The 20,000-nt window shown below is 37.7% G+C and overlaps 1 protein-coding gene across 1 annotated transcript in view; it reads right to left on the bottom strand.

Annotated features, from left to right (window-relative positions):
* BCO2 (beta-carotene oxygenase 2) overlaps positions 1-20,000 on the bottom strand; it is a 38,603-nt gene that overhangs the window by 12,875 nt on the left and 5,728 nt on the right. The window contains exons 2-7 of the mRNA XM_014539691.1: positions 17,257-17,468; positions 16,966-17,081; positions 15,438-15,540; positions 7,347-7,475; positions 6,031-6,191; positions 4,642-4,809 (exon numbers count right to left, since the gene is read on the bottom strand). Of these exons, the coding sequence (XP_014395177.1) occupies positions 4,642-4,809; positions 6,031-6,191; positions 7,347-7,475; positions 15,438-15,540; positions 16,966-17,081; positions 17,257-17,468 (889 nt within the window). The remainder of the gene's footprint in view (positions 1-4,641; positions 4,810-6,030; positions 6,192-7,346; positions 7,476-15,437; positions 15,541-16,965; positions 17,082-17,256; positions 17,469-20,000) is intronic.

The following is a 20,000-nucleotide window of genomic DNA, read 5'->3' as shown; positions in this document are numbered from 1 at the left end:
ATCACCTCACACCTGTCAGAATGGTGATCATCCATAAATCAACACACAACAAATGTTGGTGAAGATGCGGAGAAAAGGGAACCCTAGTGCACTGTTGGTAGGAATGCAGTTTGGTACAACCACTATGGAAAAATGTGTGACGGCTCCTCAAAAAATTGAAAATGGAACTTCCTTATGACCCAGTAGCGGGCATGAAGGAGGCAGCCGATCAATGTTTTTCTTATATGGAAGCAACCCAGGTTCCCATCAACAGACAACTGGATAAAGAAGGTGTAGTATATATATAATGAAATATTACTCAGCCATGAAAAAATAATGAAATCTAATAAATAAATAAATAATGAAATCTTACCATTTTTGATAGCATGGATGGACCTAGGTATTATGCTAAGTGAAATAAGCCAGACAGAGACAAATACTGTAAGATATTACTTATATGTAGAATCTAAAAAACAAAACAGAAACAGATTTATAGTTACAGAAAACAAACTAATGGAGGCCATTTTGAGGGATGGGGTAAAAAAGGGTGATAAGATTAAGAAGTACTAATTGGTAGCCACAAAATAGGTATATGATGTCAGGTAAAGCACAGGGAATATAGTTAACAATCCTATATAATAAAAGCATAGTATGCAAATTATCCCCTCGACCGGGAGTTCCTCTGGAAGTTCGACCAGGGGGTGGGGCCAGCCAAGGGAAGGGAGGGAGTACCTGCCCAGCAGCCAGCAGCTGTTAGGGACCGTACCAGTGCAGGAATTTCGTGCACTGGGCCTCTAGTATTGTAATAACTATGGTGCCAGGTGGGCACTTGAATTATCAGAGGGATCACTTTGTAACCTATATGAATGTCTATCAACTGTGTTGTACTCCTGAAACTAATACAAAAAAAGTGTTGAATGTAAACTATAATCAAAAATAAAATTAAAACAAAAAGAATATCTGGAATTGATAATGTACCCTAGCCATCTGCCAGAAACAAATGAAAATCTCTAAAGGAAGATAACAAAATCCTGGATCTAAAAATATTTCTACAATTTTTAAACACAATATTCTGTATATGATAAAAATTAACCAACCTATGAGAAAGCAAGAGAGCATGATAGAAAAAAAGAGTAAACAACAGATGATAGAAACAAAGCCACAGGGAATCCAGATAATAGAGTTATCAGACTTTATTCTAAATATGTTTAAGGAAAATCTTTTACATCAAGAATTATAGCACAGAACTAGAAATTATCAAAGAAAACAAAATCAAAATTCTAGAACTGAAAAATGCAATGAGTTGAAGAACTTGGTGGTTAGGTTTAAGAGCAGAATAGACACAGTTGAAACCTGCAGATAAATGTTTATAGCAATTTTATTCATAAGTGCCAAAAATTGAAATCAACCAAGATATTTTTTCCACAGGTAAATGGACAAGGTGTGGTACATCCATACACTAGAATATTATTTAGCAATGAAAAGAAATTAGCGATGAAGCCACTAAAAGACATGGAGAAACCTTAAAGGCATATTGTTAGGTGAAAGAAGCCAGTCTGAAAAGGCTACATACTGTATAATCCAACTATATGACATTCTGGAAAAGGAAAAACTATAGAGACAGTAAAAAGATTAGTAGTTGCCAAGGGTTGAGGGAACTGAGGAGGTAAGAATACGTAGAATAACAATAGAAATTATTTTTAAATACCTGGAAAAAGGGAAGGCTGGGTGGAGGTGGGCAAAGGGAGGAGGGGAAATGGGGGATATTTGCAATACTGTCGATAATCATTTTTTTAAAAAGAATAGGTTTGGGGGTGGGGGATAAGAGATCAACCAAAGGACTTGTATGCATGCATATAAGCATAACCAATGGACACAGACACTAGGGGGGTGAGGGCATGTGCTGGGGGGTGGGGGTGGCTGGGAAGAGCTCAATGGGGGGAAAAGGAGACATTGTAATACTATATGTAATACTTTAAACAATAAAGAATTTAAAATTTAAAAAAAAGAATAGGTGGAATACGGTCGTTTCAGGGTGCTGAAATTATACTATAAAGGTGGATACATGACAATATGCATTTGTCAAAACCTATAGAATGCACAGCAGACAGAGTGACTCTAATGTAAACTATGGACTTTAGTAATAGAGTATCAATATTAGTTCATCGGTTATAACAAACAAACCACACCAACGCAGATGTTAATGACAGGAGAAATTGGGGAGATAAAAGGAAGGGATTATATGGAAAACTCGCTGTATTTTCTTTTTTTATTTTCCTTTAAACCTAAAACTTCTCTAGAAAGCAGAGTCTATAGTGTTGGGGTGTTTTAATGTGTTTTTATTAATGTGTTTTTATTGAGAGGGAAAGAGAAAGAGAGAGAGAGAGAGAGAGAGAGAGAGAGAGAGAGAGAGAAACATTGGTGTTAGAGAAACATCATTGATTGGCTGCCTCCTGCATGCCCCTGACTGATGATCAAGTCCAAACCCGGGCATGTGCCCTGACCTGGAATCGAACCAGTGACCTCCTGGTTCATGGGTCGATGCTCAGCGACTGAGCCAAACCAGCCGAGCTATTAGGTGTTTTTTAATCTACAGCAAACAGCATTCTTAATGGTAAAATGTTGAAATGTTTTCCTGTCAAACTGGGAAGTAGATAAAGATGCCACTTACATTCAACACTATACTAGAAGTCCAGTAAATAGGCAAGAAAAAGAAAACCAACAAATACATTAAAATCTGACAAGTTTTTTGTTTTTGTGGTGTGTGTATGTGTGTGTGTGTGTGAAGTTGACTCTAAAATTTACACAAAATTGTAAAGGGCCAGGAATGACCATAACACTCACTACAGAAAAAAATTAGGAGGAGTTGATCTACTAAACATCAAGATTTTTTTAATACAGGGATAGTAATTAGAACAATGTCGTACTGGCACAAGACACCAGTGGAACTGAATATAGAGTCCAGAGCAATAATACCTATATGGATACTTAATTTTTAGAATTAAAACTTCTTCTGGAAAGTAATATAAAAGAATATTTGTATGACTTTAGCATAGAAAGATGTCTGAAATAGGTTACACAATGTTTTATTCATAAAGTAAAAGATTGATATATTGAATTTATGGAAATGCAAAAGGCCAAGAAAAACTTAGGCACCCTTTTAAAAAGAAAAGAGTTAGCAGGCTTATACTACAGCTTTCAAGACCTATCAAACAGCTATAATAACATAAATAAGATTAGTAAGTATAAGTAAATTTTAAAAGCAATGTTTTTAAAAGATTTCAAAATAAAACTCTAGCTATTAATCTCCAACATTTATAGGGAACTCATACAACTTAACAAAAGGAAGATAAACAATCCAATAAAAAAATGGGCAAAGGGCCTAAATATACACCTTTCAAAAGAGGACATTCAGAAAGCCAAGAGACATATGAAAACATGCTCAAAGTCACTAATCATCTGAGAGATGCAAATCAAAACAACAATGAGGTACCATCTCACACCTGTCAGACTGGCTATCATCAACAAATCAACAAACGACAAGTGCTGGAGAGGATGTGGAGAAAAAGGAACACTTGTGCACTGCTGGTGGGAATGCAGACTGGTGCAGCCACTATGGAAGACAGTATGGAGTTTCCTCAAAAAACAAAACATGGAACTCCCATTTGACCCTGTGATCCCACTTCTAGGAATATATCCCAAGAAACCAAAAACACCAATCAGAAAGGATATATGCACCCATATGTTCATAGCAGCACAATTCACCATAGCTAAGATCTGGAAACAGCCTAAGTGCCCATCAGTAGATGAATGGATTAGAAAACTGTGGTACATCTACACGATGGAATACTATGCTGCTGTAAAAAAGAAGGAACTCTTACAATTTGCAACGGCATGGATGGAGCTGGAGAGCATTATGCTAAGTGAAATAAGCCAGTCAATGAAGGAAAAATACCACATGATCTCACTCATTCATGGATAATAGAGACCATTAAGAGCAGCATCGAACAGACTGTCAAATTACAGTGGGAAGGCTGGGGAGGGTTGGGGCGGGGGGTAAGAGATCAACCGAAGGGCTTGTATGCATGCATATAAGCATAACCAATGGACATAAGACACTGGGGGGTAGGGGAGGCCGTGGGAATGTCAAGGGGGGTGGGAGGAAGGAGACATATGTAATACTCTTTGTAATACTTTAAGCAATAAAACAAAATTAAAAAAAAAACTCTAGCTAAAAATAGTTTGTAGTACATACCCCAGGAAAAATCTTACATTGGATTTAATATCAGAAAAAAAAGTTAAATCCTTCGGGTAGATGAACTGATACACTTTATCAGAGAATTAAAGTTATGGTCCATTTTGCTGTCCCTTCCAGTAAATTTAAATATGTTTAGTGGTCAAGTGTAATCAGCAACTAATCACAGCTTCAAAACATCTCTTGGGGGTTTTTTTACGTGCTTTCTATTAGGTATTAAGTACGTACTTCAAAATATTTACAAGTATTAAATGAATAAGCGACACAGCTGTGTCCTTTAAACCATTCTCCTCCCATATTTGTCATGGAGATAAGAGAAATAGCTATTTCTAAGGTTACATAGCCAAAACCAGGACTTGGTTAGTTCAAAATTATTTTGATGACACCTGAAAATCAAAGATGTTTACCTGATCAAGCCCTTCCCCAGCTTTCCTAAGATTCTGTAGTTGGTAAACTTCTAGGTTTCTTCCATTATCTTGACAGCACAAATCAATTACAACACAGTCCTGGTCCTCAAAAGCATTGATTTGATGAAAAGTAACAAAAGGCTTACTGTAGTACATCCCTGGAAGAAGCTGCAGGGAAAATATAAACAATGAAAGAGACGTTTTCTTTTCTTTTCTTTTTTCTTTAGAGAACAGATGCACCAAGCTCGAATTAATATTTCTCCCTGTTATGTGACAGGGCATATAGGTGCAAAAGATAAAAATTGCAATGTAGAAGCAAATATGCTTTGATTTAACCATTGCTTGCTTAAGCCATCTCACCTCATATTAATCAACAAACTGGGGCTGTTTAATACAGACCAATTGACTATTACAACTAACTTCAGTGTTTTGATCCTGAACTCTACATGGTTAAATAGAAAACACTGCTGCCCTGGCTGGTGTGGCTCAGTTGTCTGGGCATCGTCCCATGCACCAAAATGTTGCCAGTTTGATTCCCAGTCAGGACACATGCCTAAGTTGCAGGCTCGATCCCAGGTAGGGAGCGGGCAGGAGGCAGTCAATTGATGTTCTGCTCTCACATTGATGTTTCTCTGTCTCTTCCTCTCCCTTCCTCTCTCTCTAAAAATCAATAAAAACATTTTTTTTAAAAAAACACTGCTAGGTGAGGACGTGTGGGGGTGTGAGGGTGGCCAGGTTCCTCTCTATGGGGAAAAAAAGGAGACATATGTAATACTATATGTAATACTTTAAACAATAAAGAATTTTTTTAAAAGACATGGAAATTAAAAAAACACTGCTATTAAGTAACATGATAAATTTAAGTGGTTAATTCTTTGAAAAATGCATTCATTATTAACATGGAATTTTCTTAATAAAATGACAGTACAGTAAATTTAGGATACTATCTCTTTAGAGAGGGGGAAAATGAACAGATATAATAGTGCTATTAATAGAAAGATATTAGACTTTAGTAGGACTATCATATTTGTGTACCAAGAAGTTGTAAAAGCAACTAATTAAAGTATCATTGCAAAAGTTACAGAGGAACTTTGCATGAACAATATCCTCTTTTGCAAATATGATATGGAAAAGTCCATGCTAAGAGAGTTTCTAGATGCCATTTTAATTAAATCAGATAATTTAAAGGATAAAGCCATTTCCTACAATGTTCTAATATGCTAAATCCACTGTGTTAATTAATAAGTAGCTAGTCCTACCTATGAAAGAAGGTACTATCCTTGATTAAGAGTCATGCAAGTAATGCCCAGTGAAAGTAAAAATCAAGCAAGTGGAAATGTGCCGTTGTTTCCAATCATTTTCATGATAAATATATTCAAAATACCCCACCTGTCCAGTGTGCTTATTCACCACATGAAACCGTGTGTTATACTGGGGCTCCCAGCTTATTCCATCTGAGAAGGCCTTTCCCCGAATTTTAGAAGTGACTATTTTCCACAGATTAATTTTTAAAGGTTGTTCAATGAAGATTATGTAGTTCTTCGTCATTCCTAAAAGGTTCCAGCAAACATTAAAGTGTTATTTGGTAAACTAGAGTTGTCTGCAACGTGACAGTTAAGGGAACATGTCTGAATGCTGGCACACATGACTGCTGACCCAGACAAAGGCGAGCCAAAAGTAATTCTCCCTGTTTCCCAGCTTTGTCACACAGATTTCCTGTTCCTATTTTAAAAGGGGAAGTGCTTAGAATAGTTTGGTTGAGTGCACTATACTCACTTTTTTTCTTTTTTTAAAAATTGTTGTGGTTTAAGAACAAGTAAAGAAGCATAATATGAAAGTGTGATTTATGATCTGAACCTTTATTCCATAATCCTTTTGCTATTTATACCAGGGGTAAGGACCCAGGAGCAGATTGTCTATAAAGGTTTAGAATACAGAAGATAAATCTTCTGAGAAAAAGCTAAAGCAATCTATATAGAATATGAATTTCCCCCAAAAATATAGTCAAGATCTTTATTTGTGGTCTTTAAAATTATCTAAAATTTTGAATCCTGTCAATTAATTTTTTATGGTCAAATGTTTTTTTTAAATTAAGACTTCAACTTTTTAGAACAGTTTTAGGTTCGGAATAAAACTGAGGGAAAAGTACAGAGATTTCCCATATACCTCTTGTCCCCCACACATGCATAACCTCTGCATTATCGACATCCCCCACCAGAGTAGTACATTTCTTATAATTGACTAGAGATCCGATGCACAAAATTCATGCAAGAGTAGGCCTTCCATCCCCTGGCTGCCAGCACTGGCTTCCCTCTGGCACCCAGGACTCAGGCTTCCCTCGAAGCCCTGGCTTCATCCAGAAGGATGACTGGTCTAATTAGCATATTATGTTTTTATTATTATAAATGAACCTACATTGACTCATCATAATCACCCAAAGTTCATTGTTTACATTATGGTTCACTCTTGATGTTGTCAATTAATTTTTTAGTGATTGCTTGTACTAAAATAACTATTCTTTCAAGCAGTCAGTTGGTTAGGGAAAGAAGTATATTACTAACCAGAATAATTTTAAGTGGCATTAAAATGCAACCTTGATCCAAAATGTTACTATACTCTGATAAACTGTATTAACATAGTATTTGCCTCAGGTACTGTGACACTAAAGCAGGCCCCATTGCAATTTGCTTCATCTCTGGACTCACCGAAACTATGGTAATAAGAAGGTTTAAAACTCTGTGCAGAAGCAATCGAACATATCACTTGGGCTCCATGGATTGTATCCCCAAGATTCCCCTTTTCTGGAGGAATCCGAATAATATTATAGCAAGAACCTGGAAAGTGGAAAATTCTGTCTTAACAATTTTACATATATCCTAAGAATAAAAGATAACCCTTGCACTTATGGACTAGGCAAAAGCAGTTAAGAGATTTATGCAATGTGCATGACACCCATATTTCAAACAGACTTAGATATCAAAAACGTATGAACTTTATGAAAGTCATTAGCTAAGATTTTCAAACACCACACCCAAAGTAATCCACCAAGTTTATTATATTGTAATATTCTCAAATAGTTATCCTCTCACACCCTGAAAATGAACTCAATTTCTACTTCATAGGAAAAAAATAAGCTTAGCAGCCAGGAATACCCTCAAATTCTATTCGTCGCTCTCCCCACTACCCAAACCCAGCAACTACAATCTCTAGTTGCATCCATGTCCAAATCCTTCCCTCCAGTTCTCTGGGTCCTTGGGGTTGCTTTAGGCCCCATCTGATCCCGTCTCATCAACATTCATTCATGCAATCATTCATCTGACTATTACTACTACTTCAAGAATCAACTCAGGTACCCATCCACTCAAGAAGCCTTCCCTGAGTCTTCCCCACCCCAAGTCATCTGGTGCCCCTCCTTCTATGCCCTCATTATCTCTTATATAGTCATAGCACTTATCTCATTGTATTATAATTATCTACTTGCTTGTCTGCTTCTACTGGGAGAAGCAGATAAACAACTAGAGCTTTTCAAGAGCAGATTTATCTGCTCCACCTTTGCATCCTCAGTACCAAAGACATACATTTAGTGAGTACACTATAAATAGCTATTAGTGGATTGACTAACAACATGTTTGTTAAATCATTCAATGAATGAACAAATATTGAGGTCATATTAAATGATCTTCCTGGTAATATTAGAATTGCCAATGTAGGTCCTAAAGAACTTGGATAACTTGAAGTATTTTGCAACCACTAAACTTTTTTTGGAACAAGATAACCATACAGTTCTCTATTAGTTTATTCAACAAGTACTTGTTGAGTGCCAATTATATTGCAGGCACTCTTCTTCGTGTCATAAATACCCTATTCTAGACACTTGTATATACCAGTGTACAAAATTGACAAAAGACTCTTCTTTTATAAAGCTCAAATTCTAATAAACCATACAATAAGTAAAAATATAATGCTTCAGATGATGATAAGAGCTGTAATGGAAAATAAACCAGAAAATGGGGATCTGGCGTAAGTGTACAAGGATGGGTGCTATTATTTACAATTTTAAATATGGTGGTCTGGGAAGGCTTCATAAGAAAATGGCATTTGAATAAAATTATGAAGGAGGTGAGGAAGAGAGTTTGGTGATATCTTGGAGAAATGCCTTCCGAGAGGAGAGAAGAACAAATGCAAAGAATCTCAGCCAGGAGTTAGTTTACAGTGTTCAAGTACATAACAGCAAGGAGGCCAGTGTGGCCTGTCATCGTGAGCAAGAATAGTCTAGATGAGGTGGAGTGAGTTTAAAAAAAAAAAAATGACTGTCTGGCTCTGGCCAGGTAGCTCAGTTGGTTGGAGCATTGTCCCAGGCACCAAAGGGTGATGGGTACCATCCCCTGTCGATTCAAAGACAAGGGCTGCTGATCAGTGTTTCTCTCTCTCTCTCCCTCTTCCTTCCTCACTCTCTAAAATCAATAAAAACATATTCGACAGTGAGGATTAAAAATAAACTTTTTAAAAAGTAAATAAACCTGTCTGATATGCTCAGAATAAACTTAAACGGGGTAAGGGCAGAAGCAAGGAGACTAGTTAAGAAACTATTATAATAATTCAAATGAGAGAGTTTAGCAAGTGGACAAGAGTTGTGCAAGTGAAGGTGATATGAGGTGATTGGATTTTAGATATATAAATATTTTTATATTTTTATAGATTTCAGAGAGGAAGGAAGAAGGAGACAGAAATGGAAACATCAATGATGAGAGAGATAATCATTGATGGGCTGCCTCCTCCACACCCCACACTGGAGATCAAGCCCACAACCCAAGCATGGGCCCTGACCGGGAATCAAGCCATGACCTCCTGGTTCATAGGCTGACACTCAACCATTGAGCCATTCTGGCCAGGCAGGTTTGGGATATATTTTGAAGGCATTGCTGAAATAATTTTTGACCTATTGGATGTTGATGTGAGAGACACAGGTGTGAAGGATGATTCCAAAGTTATCATCTTGAGCAACTGGAAAGATGGAGTTACCATCAACTGAGTTGGGAAGTTTTTTTTATTGATTTTTTTTTTTTTGAGAGAGAGAGAGCGAGAAGAAGGGAAAGGTAGAGAGAAACATTCATGCAAGAGCTAAGTATCAATCCCCTGGCTGCCTCTTGCATGCCCTCTACCGGGCATCAAGCCTGCAACCTAGGTATATAGTATATGCCTTAATGGGGAATGGAACCAGCAACCTTTTGGTACATGAGACAACACTCAATCAACTGAGCCATACCAGCCAGGGTGGTGGGAAATATTTTAAGCAGAGAAAGTTTAGGGGGAAAAATCAGGAGTTTGGTTTTAGACAAGTTAATTTTGTAATGCCTAGTAGACATCTAGTAAAAACAGTGAGTAAGCAATCTACATATATATAAAAGCCTAAGCGACCAAACAACCGAATGACCAGAATGACTGGTCACTATGATGCTCAATGCAGAAGCTACCCCTTGGTGGTCAGTGCGCTCCCACAGCGGGAGCACCACTCAGCTGTCTGACCTGTCCTGGAGTCCCACCAGCCCAGCGGCAGCCACTCACTCCCTTAGTAGTCCTAACAGGTCCACTCTCCAGAGAACAGGCCAAGTACCAACGGACCAGTGCTGCCAGCACAATCCTGACAGTGCTGCCGGCCTCCTGGAAGTTGGCCTCGGGCACCGCGACTGCTTCCCCTCCCTAGACACTCCACAAGGAAGAAATAATATAAAAGCGGCTGCCAGGTAGCTCCCAACAACCAGCGCGAATGTCAGCAGGACGGATCCAGATCCCAGGCCAGCAAGGTCATCCCACAGCCCACCCTGAGGACCAATCGTATCCCAGCCTCCCCCACCCCTTTGGGACCCCACCTGTGCACAAATTTGTGCACTGGGCCTCTAGTTAGATATAAAATACTGGGGAGGTCTAGGTTGGGGATATAGATGTGTTTTGAGAGCTCATTGTATATAAAACATCATGATTTTATACAGTGATGAGTTATAAAAGGATTAAGATAAGCTCCATAGTTCCAAGAGTACTAAGTAATCATCTATAATAATCCTAAGGAGACATATGTAATACTCTTTGTAATACTTTAAGCAATAAAACAAAATTTTTTTTAAAAAGTGAAAAACTGGAGATTTGCCCTTAGAAATTAAATATTTTTCTCTCTTTAACTGATGGAAACATGCTATGGAAACTAGTCACAAAATTGCTGCATTATAAGTATATTAAAAAAGTTAAAAGCCCTAGTACATGACAGGGTCTTTGAATTTGCCTCAAGAAGATATCCCATTTAATACTTTCCCTTAAATATTGATACAAAATCAGAAGTCAGCCAAACATCTTGGCAATTCTAAGAAATTATACTTTAAGTGAAGTATGCAAACTCTTATTTTTGTTTTCTAATCTTAGTTCAGAAAAAAATGGAAAGTACAAATATTCAGTCCCCAAAGAAACATTAACTCCTCACACTGGGCTGCTTTGGAATAAAAAGTCCTACATGTGTGCCCTGTGAACTTAGCTAATAATAACTATGAGTACTGCAATTTCTGCATTTCCTGATTTGTACTAAAATTGCAAGTATATTAGTTTAATATTTTATAGGGGTTTGGGAAGACGGCTCTTGAAATTTTCAAGGTCTATATAGGGTTGTTATTCCTCTGGAAGGAAAAATTCAGCATCTGACAATAATTCTCTATAATCTTTTACTTGGACAAAGGCTCTGATTGATTATAGTTATGGCTTTTCCTCACACACAAAGTGAACAATTTCACAAGTAAAGAGGTTCACTTTTTTCTCTTTTGTTCAAAATAACAAAAATTATACACCATACCCTCTCTTTGTCTCTGTCCTAGATTCACCAAAGAATTAGGTCTAATCCCAGGCACCCTGATTAGTTACCCAGTTATCATAGATACTTTTAAAAAGGGAGAGTTTTTTATTTGAACACTAAAGTTATGCTTAATGTTTTGCAAGAGTTCCATTGACACTATTCTTTATTCTGTGTTGTTGTCTTTATTTCTTTGTTTTTGTGGCCCTTCACAACCACAGAGCACTCTTTTATTGACTATTGACCAAAACCTATTCAAATAATAAACCATATCATAATTCTAAATTATTTTGTAGAAATAACAGGTTTATATTCAGATGCATAAATTATCCTACATAAACCCTTCTCTCCAAAAGAAATATGTAATTTTGTTTTCCCATGGTCATAAGAAACAGTAAGCTTTTTGTTATTATTTTTCATAGCAGCATTCATATATCTTAAATTTGGGGTATATTGATGACATTACCTGGAAACTTGCTATAACTCAAAAATTCCAAAATTCAAGAGAGTTGGCAAATGATTTTAAAATTATTAAGTTTGATTTTAAAAGTAGTATAAAATAATCAGAGCAGTTAGCATTTACTGAGTACTTTTTGTTAAACATCTATGACAAAGAATAGTTAGGCCTCCTCAACCATTCCCTCTCTGTTGGGTCAGTTCTGTCAACATGCTATATAATGTCTGCCTCTTAAAAAAAATCCTTTTGGGCCTTTTTCCCTGAGCTAGCTTGTTTTTCTCTTCTTCCCTTTTATAGAAAAAAATCTTAACAGCATCTGTACTCACCATCCTTACTTTCTTTCCTCCTATTTCTATTTTTAACCCCCTCTAATCAGGCTTTTGTTTCTTGACTCTTCAAGGTCACTAATTCTTGCCAAATCCAGTGATCTATTCTCAGTCTTCATTGTATTGTACCTTTCTCAAAGCAGCATTTGACAATAATTGATCAAAACTACTTCTTGACAAACTTTCTTCTTTTGGCTTTACACTGGTTTTCCTCCTATGTAACTGGCCACCTCCTTTTTTCCTATCTTTTCTTACTCTTCCTTGCCTCTAAATTTTGAAGTGCCCTCCAAACTGATCTTCACAGAAATTTTCATGTTTCTTTGTTACTGTTTGCATAGAACTCTGAGTTCTGTGTGTGTAGAGATCCTGGTTCCCAAAGGGAGACCATTTCTGCTGGGGGACATGGTAAGAGTCCAACTGAACTGCAAAGTATAGCCACTGCCCAGACATTTCTAACTTCTTGTGTCCAGGGACAAGTAAGCCAGATAAGGAGTCACCATTTTTGCAGGGAAAATTGACCCTGATCAGCAAGATGTGGTAGGGCGGGTTGGAATATGTGTGGAGCTTAGGTGATCTGCTTGGGTGATCCTTAGTATACCCTAGTCCACTTCTGATGAAATATTGACAAGTCTAGCCAGAGAAGGTCATGGTGAGCAGTGATCACTTACCACAGAGAAAAAAGTCTGTGTCATGCCACCAGGTAAGCCATTAAGACCAGTAGAGATGATAAGTGAGGGTGAGGAGAATCTAGAAAGCATAGTAGAGGAGAGAGACAGACAGTGTTAGTGGTGATCCTGTGACCAGCTGCAGCAGTGGGAACTCTGGTTTGTCCCACTAACCTTTCTTTTCCTAAAATCTCTGTCATCAGTGATGCAGCAGGAAAAGTCCCACTGATAATATCAAACAGAGTCAGAAAGTTTTCTGTCAGACTATCAGTGTACATGTATACATTAAAAAATAAATGTATTTTTCATCATCATATACTGTGTTTTTGTTGCTCGAAAGAATTTTATTATTTCTTCAAGGTTCTTCACATACGTACACCTTAAGTGATATCAAGTAGGCGTAACATGTTCTCAAAAAATTAGGGTTGGCAGGCAGAAGAATTTTGAGTCAGAGATTTTGCTGGTTTTGGCATGCACTCACAAAAAGGTTGCCCACCCCTGTCTTAGGTTGTTGAACTCCCTGCAATCATATGTATAATTGAGTGCCAGTTCTTAAACTTCCCACTGAATCAAATAATTAAGAAAAAAAAAAGTAAATTTAGTTTCAGTTGAGATTGGAAGATAAAACAATTTCCTCTCTCGGCATTCGGATAATTAATGATTACTCAATCCACTACATTTAAACACAACTAGTCATGAACTGTTCTATCTGCAAGTCATGATGGCATGCATACGCGAGGCAGAGACACCCAGGAAACACCCAGCAGAGGAATGACTTGCCCAATACAGTTCATCTAACCTGGGAACTCTTCAGGACTCTTTAAACAGCAAACTGAGGCAAAGTAACAAGCACAGCGTCTGGTAAGTGCCAGAAGGGTTTCTCAAAGATCTAAGGGCTGCTTGAGCCAAAATCATCGGGGACCTTGTTAAAATGCACCAAGAGATGAGGAGCTGTTAAATTCTTGGCCCCTTTTTGGGTCTACTGAACCACTATCTTGGAAGATGAAGCTCGGTAACCTACATTGCTAAGAAGCATTCCAGATGATTCTTAGACACACTACAGGCTGAGAATGACTGATCTAATGACTGTTTTAGAATATATAATTCAGAATGGTTAAACAGTACTTAAAAGGGATGTTTGCTGCTTCCTATTACAGCTGTGAAGAATACATTCCTACCTGAGGTCAGATAATAAAGAAGAGAGAGAGCTGGGTACCCCATCTCTACTTGAGCCAGTAAAGAACAACCCCGCAGTATTCATTTTCACATACACCCATGTGTAAATATGGAGAGGAACAGATGAACAACTCACAATGCCAATTGTTTACCAAAGTTACACATTAACCTATACAAAAGTTTTATAGGTTATAGAAGACTGATTGACAGATAAGCTAGTCAGAAATATCTAATACATGTTTCATTTAAACACAGACATGTGTGCTCAGATATAGGAACATGAATTTGCATGTCCTGAGTCCCTTCTGTACTCAGAGGTGAATAATTATTAAGGTGGTCTACAGAGTGTGTGTGTTTCAGACTTGGTGCCAAGTCTGGTTTTAGACACTTAGAAGCTTGCCTAAGCAAGTATCTTAAACCTTGTCAAGGCCCACTATCTATAAAAAGAAGTAATAAGCCCTAGCTGGTTTTGCTCAGTGGATAGAGCATCAGCCTGCGGACTGAAGGGACCCAGGTTCGAATCCGGTCACGGGCACATATTTCAGTTGCGGGCTCGATCCCCTGTGGGGGCTGTGCAGGAGGCAGCCAATCAATGATATTCCTCTCTCATTGATGTTTTTATCTCTCTATCCCTCTCCATTCCTCTCTCTCTAAAAAGTCAATAAAAACATATTTAAAAAAGAAATAATAACACCTTTCTCAGATAAGTGTTAAAGGATTAAATGAGAAAATACCTAGAAAAATGTTTAATGCCAGCACATACTAAGCATTCAATAAATGTTAGCTATCATTATTAGCTATGAGAACTTTCTGGAGCAGATAGGTAGGCAGTTGGGGAAGTGGGTGACCAGGAAAGAGGTGTGATGTATGTGGTTGTAAATGCAACTGCACTGTAACTTTAACTTACTTTGTACTGTATCAATCCCATTATAAAAATAAATTCCTACCTATGTGATAGACAATGTATCTTGTCTACATCTTTGCTGCAGAATTCTAAATTGCTTATACTTACAATATGGTACTTTATCAAAATTCAAGTTTGAGAAATACATACAGAAAATCCCTACAATGCTTTTGAGCCAAAAAGCACAATGGAACATAAAAATGTGAGTGATGCTGAGAAGGTCAAATAGAAAATCAGCTGCTAAGCATATGTGCAAACGGACCGCAGAGTATGTACTCAATGATAAATTATGTACTTTAAGTTCAGTAATGCCATTTCGGAGATTTTTTCTGAACTTTTCAAATGAAGTTTCATAGGTTTACATCTTAACCACAATGGAACCCCAGGAAGATATTAACTTCGAATTATTTTTAAAAAGACTTCCATCCCACTTTACCATGTGGCCCATAGGAGTTCCCCATGTTGTATGCAGTTCCGTCTGGGTCATAATGAGGATGTGCAGTTGCTCCATTCACAGCAATGAATTTGCTCCAGTCTACCTGCAAATTGAAGACCATCAGAAACTTTTAAATGTTACATGGGCAGATCTCTATTTAGATGCGTAAACAGTAGAGATGTGTCAAATACCTTTAAAATAAGATATGAAAACTACAGCCCTAAGCCCTAATATCTCACCTCTGAGAAATCAAAATCATTTTCCCTGCCCTAACTGGTTTGGCTCAGTGGATAGAACGTCGGCCTGCGGACTCAAGGGTCCCAGGTTCGATTCCGGTCAAGGGCGTGTACCTTGGTTGCGGGCACATCCCCAGTAGGAGGTGTGCAGGAGGCAGCTGATCAATGTTTCTCTCTCATTGATGTTTCTAACTCTCTATCCCTCTCCCTTCCTCTCTGTAAAAAGTCAATAAAATATATTTTAAAAAGAATCATTTTCCCTTCTAAAGAAAAATAAATGAAAACACCCCCAAAATAAAGAAAAAACCCCCACCACTAACGAATAAAAAATGTACAAAAAGTATTACCCAATAAGGGTAAATTTCCCCCCAAGATCACAGGAAAGCTCAAAGAGTAAGAATTAAAATTAAAATTCTGGCCTCTCTCTCTCTCTCTCTCTATCACACACACACACACACACACACACACACACACACACACACACACACACACCTACCCCTTTCCCTTCCCCCTTGTCTTCCCCCAGGCGCAGTTACCTTTGCCTTTCTCTCTCCTAAGCTCCAAGGACCCTTCTTCTGCCTCTGTAACTTGTTTCCTGAGCCTACGCTGCCCAATTGGCTCACTTCTACTACCTCTGTAACTTTCTAAATAAGCTTTCTCTTATTTAAAAAATTAAATTAAATTAAAAATCTGGTCCAATTTTTTATTTAACTTTTAATTAATGTGTTAAGTGAAAGTAGTATGGGTCTAGACAATCTCCAGTCCAATTCTACCTGTAGCTAGGAAGAACATGAGCTGGCCACAGTAAATGTTTTTGTTTTGTTTTGTTTTGTTTTGTTTTTCTTTATATTTGTTTATTTTTTTATTTCAGAGAGGAAGGGAGAGAGAGAGAGAGAGAAACAGCAATGATGAGAGATAATCACTGATAGGCTGCCTCCTGCATGCCCTCTACTGGGAATCAAGCCTGCAACCCAAGCACCCTTGACTGGAATCGAACCCGGGACCCTTCAGTCCACAGGCCGACACTTTATCCACTGAGCCAAACCAGCTAGGACGTAAATGTTATTCTGTTTCTCCCTTACCCTAGTCTGCAGGGACTAAGAAAGAAGTCTAAAAGTATGGAAAACCAACCCAAGGTCATTCTAATCAGGACAGAGAGTGCATAGTGGGTAATTTGGTTATGTTTGGCTACGGTTCCAATTTCTTATTCAGATATCTACTATGCTGAAAAGTATTTTGAATGAAAAGAAATTTGGGGGCCCATTTTATTCATTTTTTAACCTACATTTTACCTTTTCTGTTTTTTCCAGGGTTTCAATGTCCACTTTATTCATAAAGTTGGTCTCAGTGCTCAGGTAGTAATCACCCTTGTACCGCACATAGTTGACACTGGTGTTGTCAGTTATTGCTGAAACCAAACCCCAGAGTTATTGAAGCACCACAAGAGGAGGGAGAAAGCAGTGTAAACATCCTCTCACACTGAAAAATCTATTTCAAACTCTATATAGAATGTCATTTCGCATAACAATCTAAATAATCACCATTATCACCTGCAAATTCTGGGCCAAGTAATAGCTGCTTACCAGGTAGCTCAAACTTGGACATGAAACGTTCAAAAACATTCCTGCATGGATCAGGGAGAGCCAGTGTGCCAAATTCTGAGATCACAATTCGATTCTGAGCACTGTTGGCCTTGTATGTATCACTCTGTAGAAACTTGCTCCTATATGTGATGGTGCCCTTCTCCATCCTAAACTGGTGAAGCAACGCCATTCCATCAAACCAGTGATTGTACCTTCAAATAGGAGCAAAAATAGAAAAACAAATGTTAATAAGAAAAACATGGGGTCAGAATGAGAGATTTCAAATACAGAGATAACGAAATGGAATGGGTTCCCAGCACAGCCCAATTAGCCAGAGAACCTGAAATTAAAGGATGATAGCTTGAGTACATCCTGGAGTACAACAGGACAGAGCAACTTACCTTCTCCTGACCCTTACCCTCTGTCAAAAACCTCACACTTCAGAAGGCTGAAGAAAAACCCTAAGCTGGTGCCTCCTAAAATAATTCTGATCTTTACCGTTGACAAGGAGACAATTCTGAGATGTTCTAAGTTGAATTACAGCAGGCCAGAGTGTAGAAGGAAGAGACGAGAAGGGGTTAGTCCAGGGGTGGGCAAACTTTTTGACTCGAGGGCCACAATGGGTTCTTAAACTGGACCGGAGGGCCGGAACAAAAGCATGGATGGAGTGTTTGTGTGAACTAATATAAATTCAAAGTAAACATCATTACATAAAAGGGTACGGTCTTTTTTTTTTTAGTTTTATTCATTTCAAACGGGCCGATCCGGTCCGCGGGCCGTAGTTTGCCCACGGCTGGGTTAGTCAGTTAACTTCAGGGCACAACCAACAAAAGACTGCTTTCATTCCTGAGTGTAAGTGGGAACTTTGAATTAACCTCCAGGTGGCTATTCCCATCACTATCTGAAAGAGACTACCAGGCATCGCCCACTGGAGGAGCCTCTGCTTCTTGCTTACACAGGAACTTTCTACAACCGACCAAAGGAGCAAACAGACTCTGCATCTATCCCAGAACTGAGCCTCCTTCACCGTATCCAACCCACCTTGTCTGTAGCCAATGTAAATTCTTTCCAATGTACATCTTTCTTCCCCCTACCTGATGTATAAAAAGCCCTTCAACTCCAGGACAGCGGGCATACTTGTCTTTCCCACTAGCTGTGCTGGTTGTTTAGACTTCATGCCCCAGCACCTGATCTTTCTTGCTAGCAATGGCCCAATGAATCTTTTAGTTTAAAAAGGCTTTCAGCAGTGGAGGTTCTTTTCACCCTATAGCCAAGAGAAGAGCATAAGAGGATATGGAATGCTTGACATCTCTCAAATTCAAATGGGTTTCTAAGCTTTTAGAAATCTTTATATTCATATCTTACATGCATTACATTGTCCATGTACTTCAAAATTTTTCAAATTTATCAAAATTATGCAAAAGTAAACACTAGAAATTATCTATTTTAAAGAGGGAACATTGAAAAACTCTAAGGAAAAGTTTGTGGTTTTGCTTTTAAAAGGGTTTAACATCATATAGTCTTTTCTTTCATATGCTTGACAGTTTGAATTCTTAATGTCTTCAGCATGGATAAGCAAGGCAAACATCATTGTCTTAAATGGCAATGGTCCTGAAAGCAGGGATTCAAAGAGATTCAAAGTGTTTATAGTATCATTATTTACAATAACCTAAAGGTGAAAGCAATCCAAGTATCCATCAATGAATGAATGGATAAGCAAAATGTTTACATACAATGTAATACTATTCAGCCTTTAAAAGGAAGGAAATTCTCCAAAAAATAAAAATAAAAAACAAAAGTAAAAGGAAGGAAATTCTCTTACATGTTACAACATGGATGAAACTTGAGGACATTATGCTAAATTCAACAAGACAGTCACAAAATGACAAATAATGTGTGATAAGAGTTATATGAGGTATCTAAAGTAGTCAAATTCATAGAAAAAGAAAGTAGAATGGTGGATACCAAGGGCTGGGGGCAGGGGGAAATGAGTAGCTATTGTTTAATGGGTATAGAATTTCCATTTTTACAAGATGTAAAAGTTCTGAAGATCTGTTTCACAACGATGTGAATAAATTTAACACTAACCTGTACACTTAAAAATGCTAAGATGGCAAATTTTGTGTTATGAGTTGTTTACCACAATAAAAAAAATAGGATATAAGAAAGAAAGGGGGGAAGCAAAGCCCTCTTTACCCAATAATTTCACATACCATATTTATCATAAACTACATTTCCATAAGTTCTTGGATCTATATCTGGGCTTTCTGGTCTAAATCACTATTTGTCTATTCATGCACCAATATCACAATGTTTTAATTATAGAGGCTTTATAGTATATCTTAATGTCTGGTAGAGATAATTCCACCACTGAAAATTCTCTTGTTAGTGTTTTCTTGATGTTCTTGCATATTTATTTTTCCATATGAACTTTAGTATAAATTTGTTTACTTCCTTAAAAAACTGTTGGAATTTTTATTAAGATTATATCAAATTTTAAAAATTAATTTATGAAGAACTGATATCTTTATGATGTTGAATCATGCTATTCAAGGACAGAAGATGTCTGGAGAAACCAAGATGGCAGCATAGGTAAACACCGGAAAATGCTGCCTCACACAACCACTTCAAAAATACAACTAAAAGACAAAACGGACATCATCCAGAACCACAGAAAGGCTGGCTGAGTGGAAATTCTACAACTAGAAGGAAAGAGAAAAGCACACTGAGACTCAGAGGAGGTG

The sequence above is a fragment of the Myotis brandtii genome, unplaced genomic scaffold (genome assembly GCF_000412655.1).
Source record: "Myotis brandtii unplaced genomic scaffold, ASM41265v1 scaffold105, whole genome shotgun sequence".
NCBI lineage: Eukaryota > Metazoa > Chordata > Mammalia > Chiroptera > Vespertilionidae > Myotis > Myotis brandtii.
Note: the sequence above shows the minus strand (reverse complement) of the source record. Positions and strands in the feature narration are given on the sequence as shown.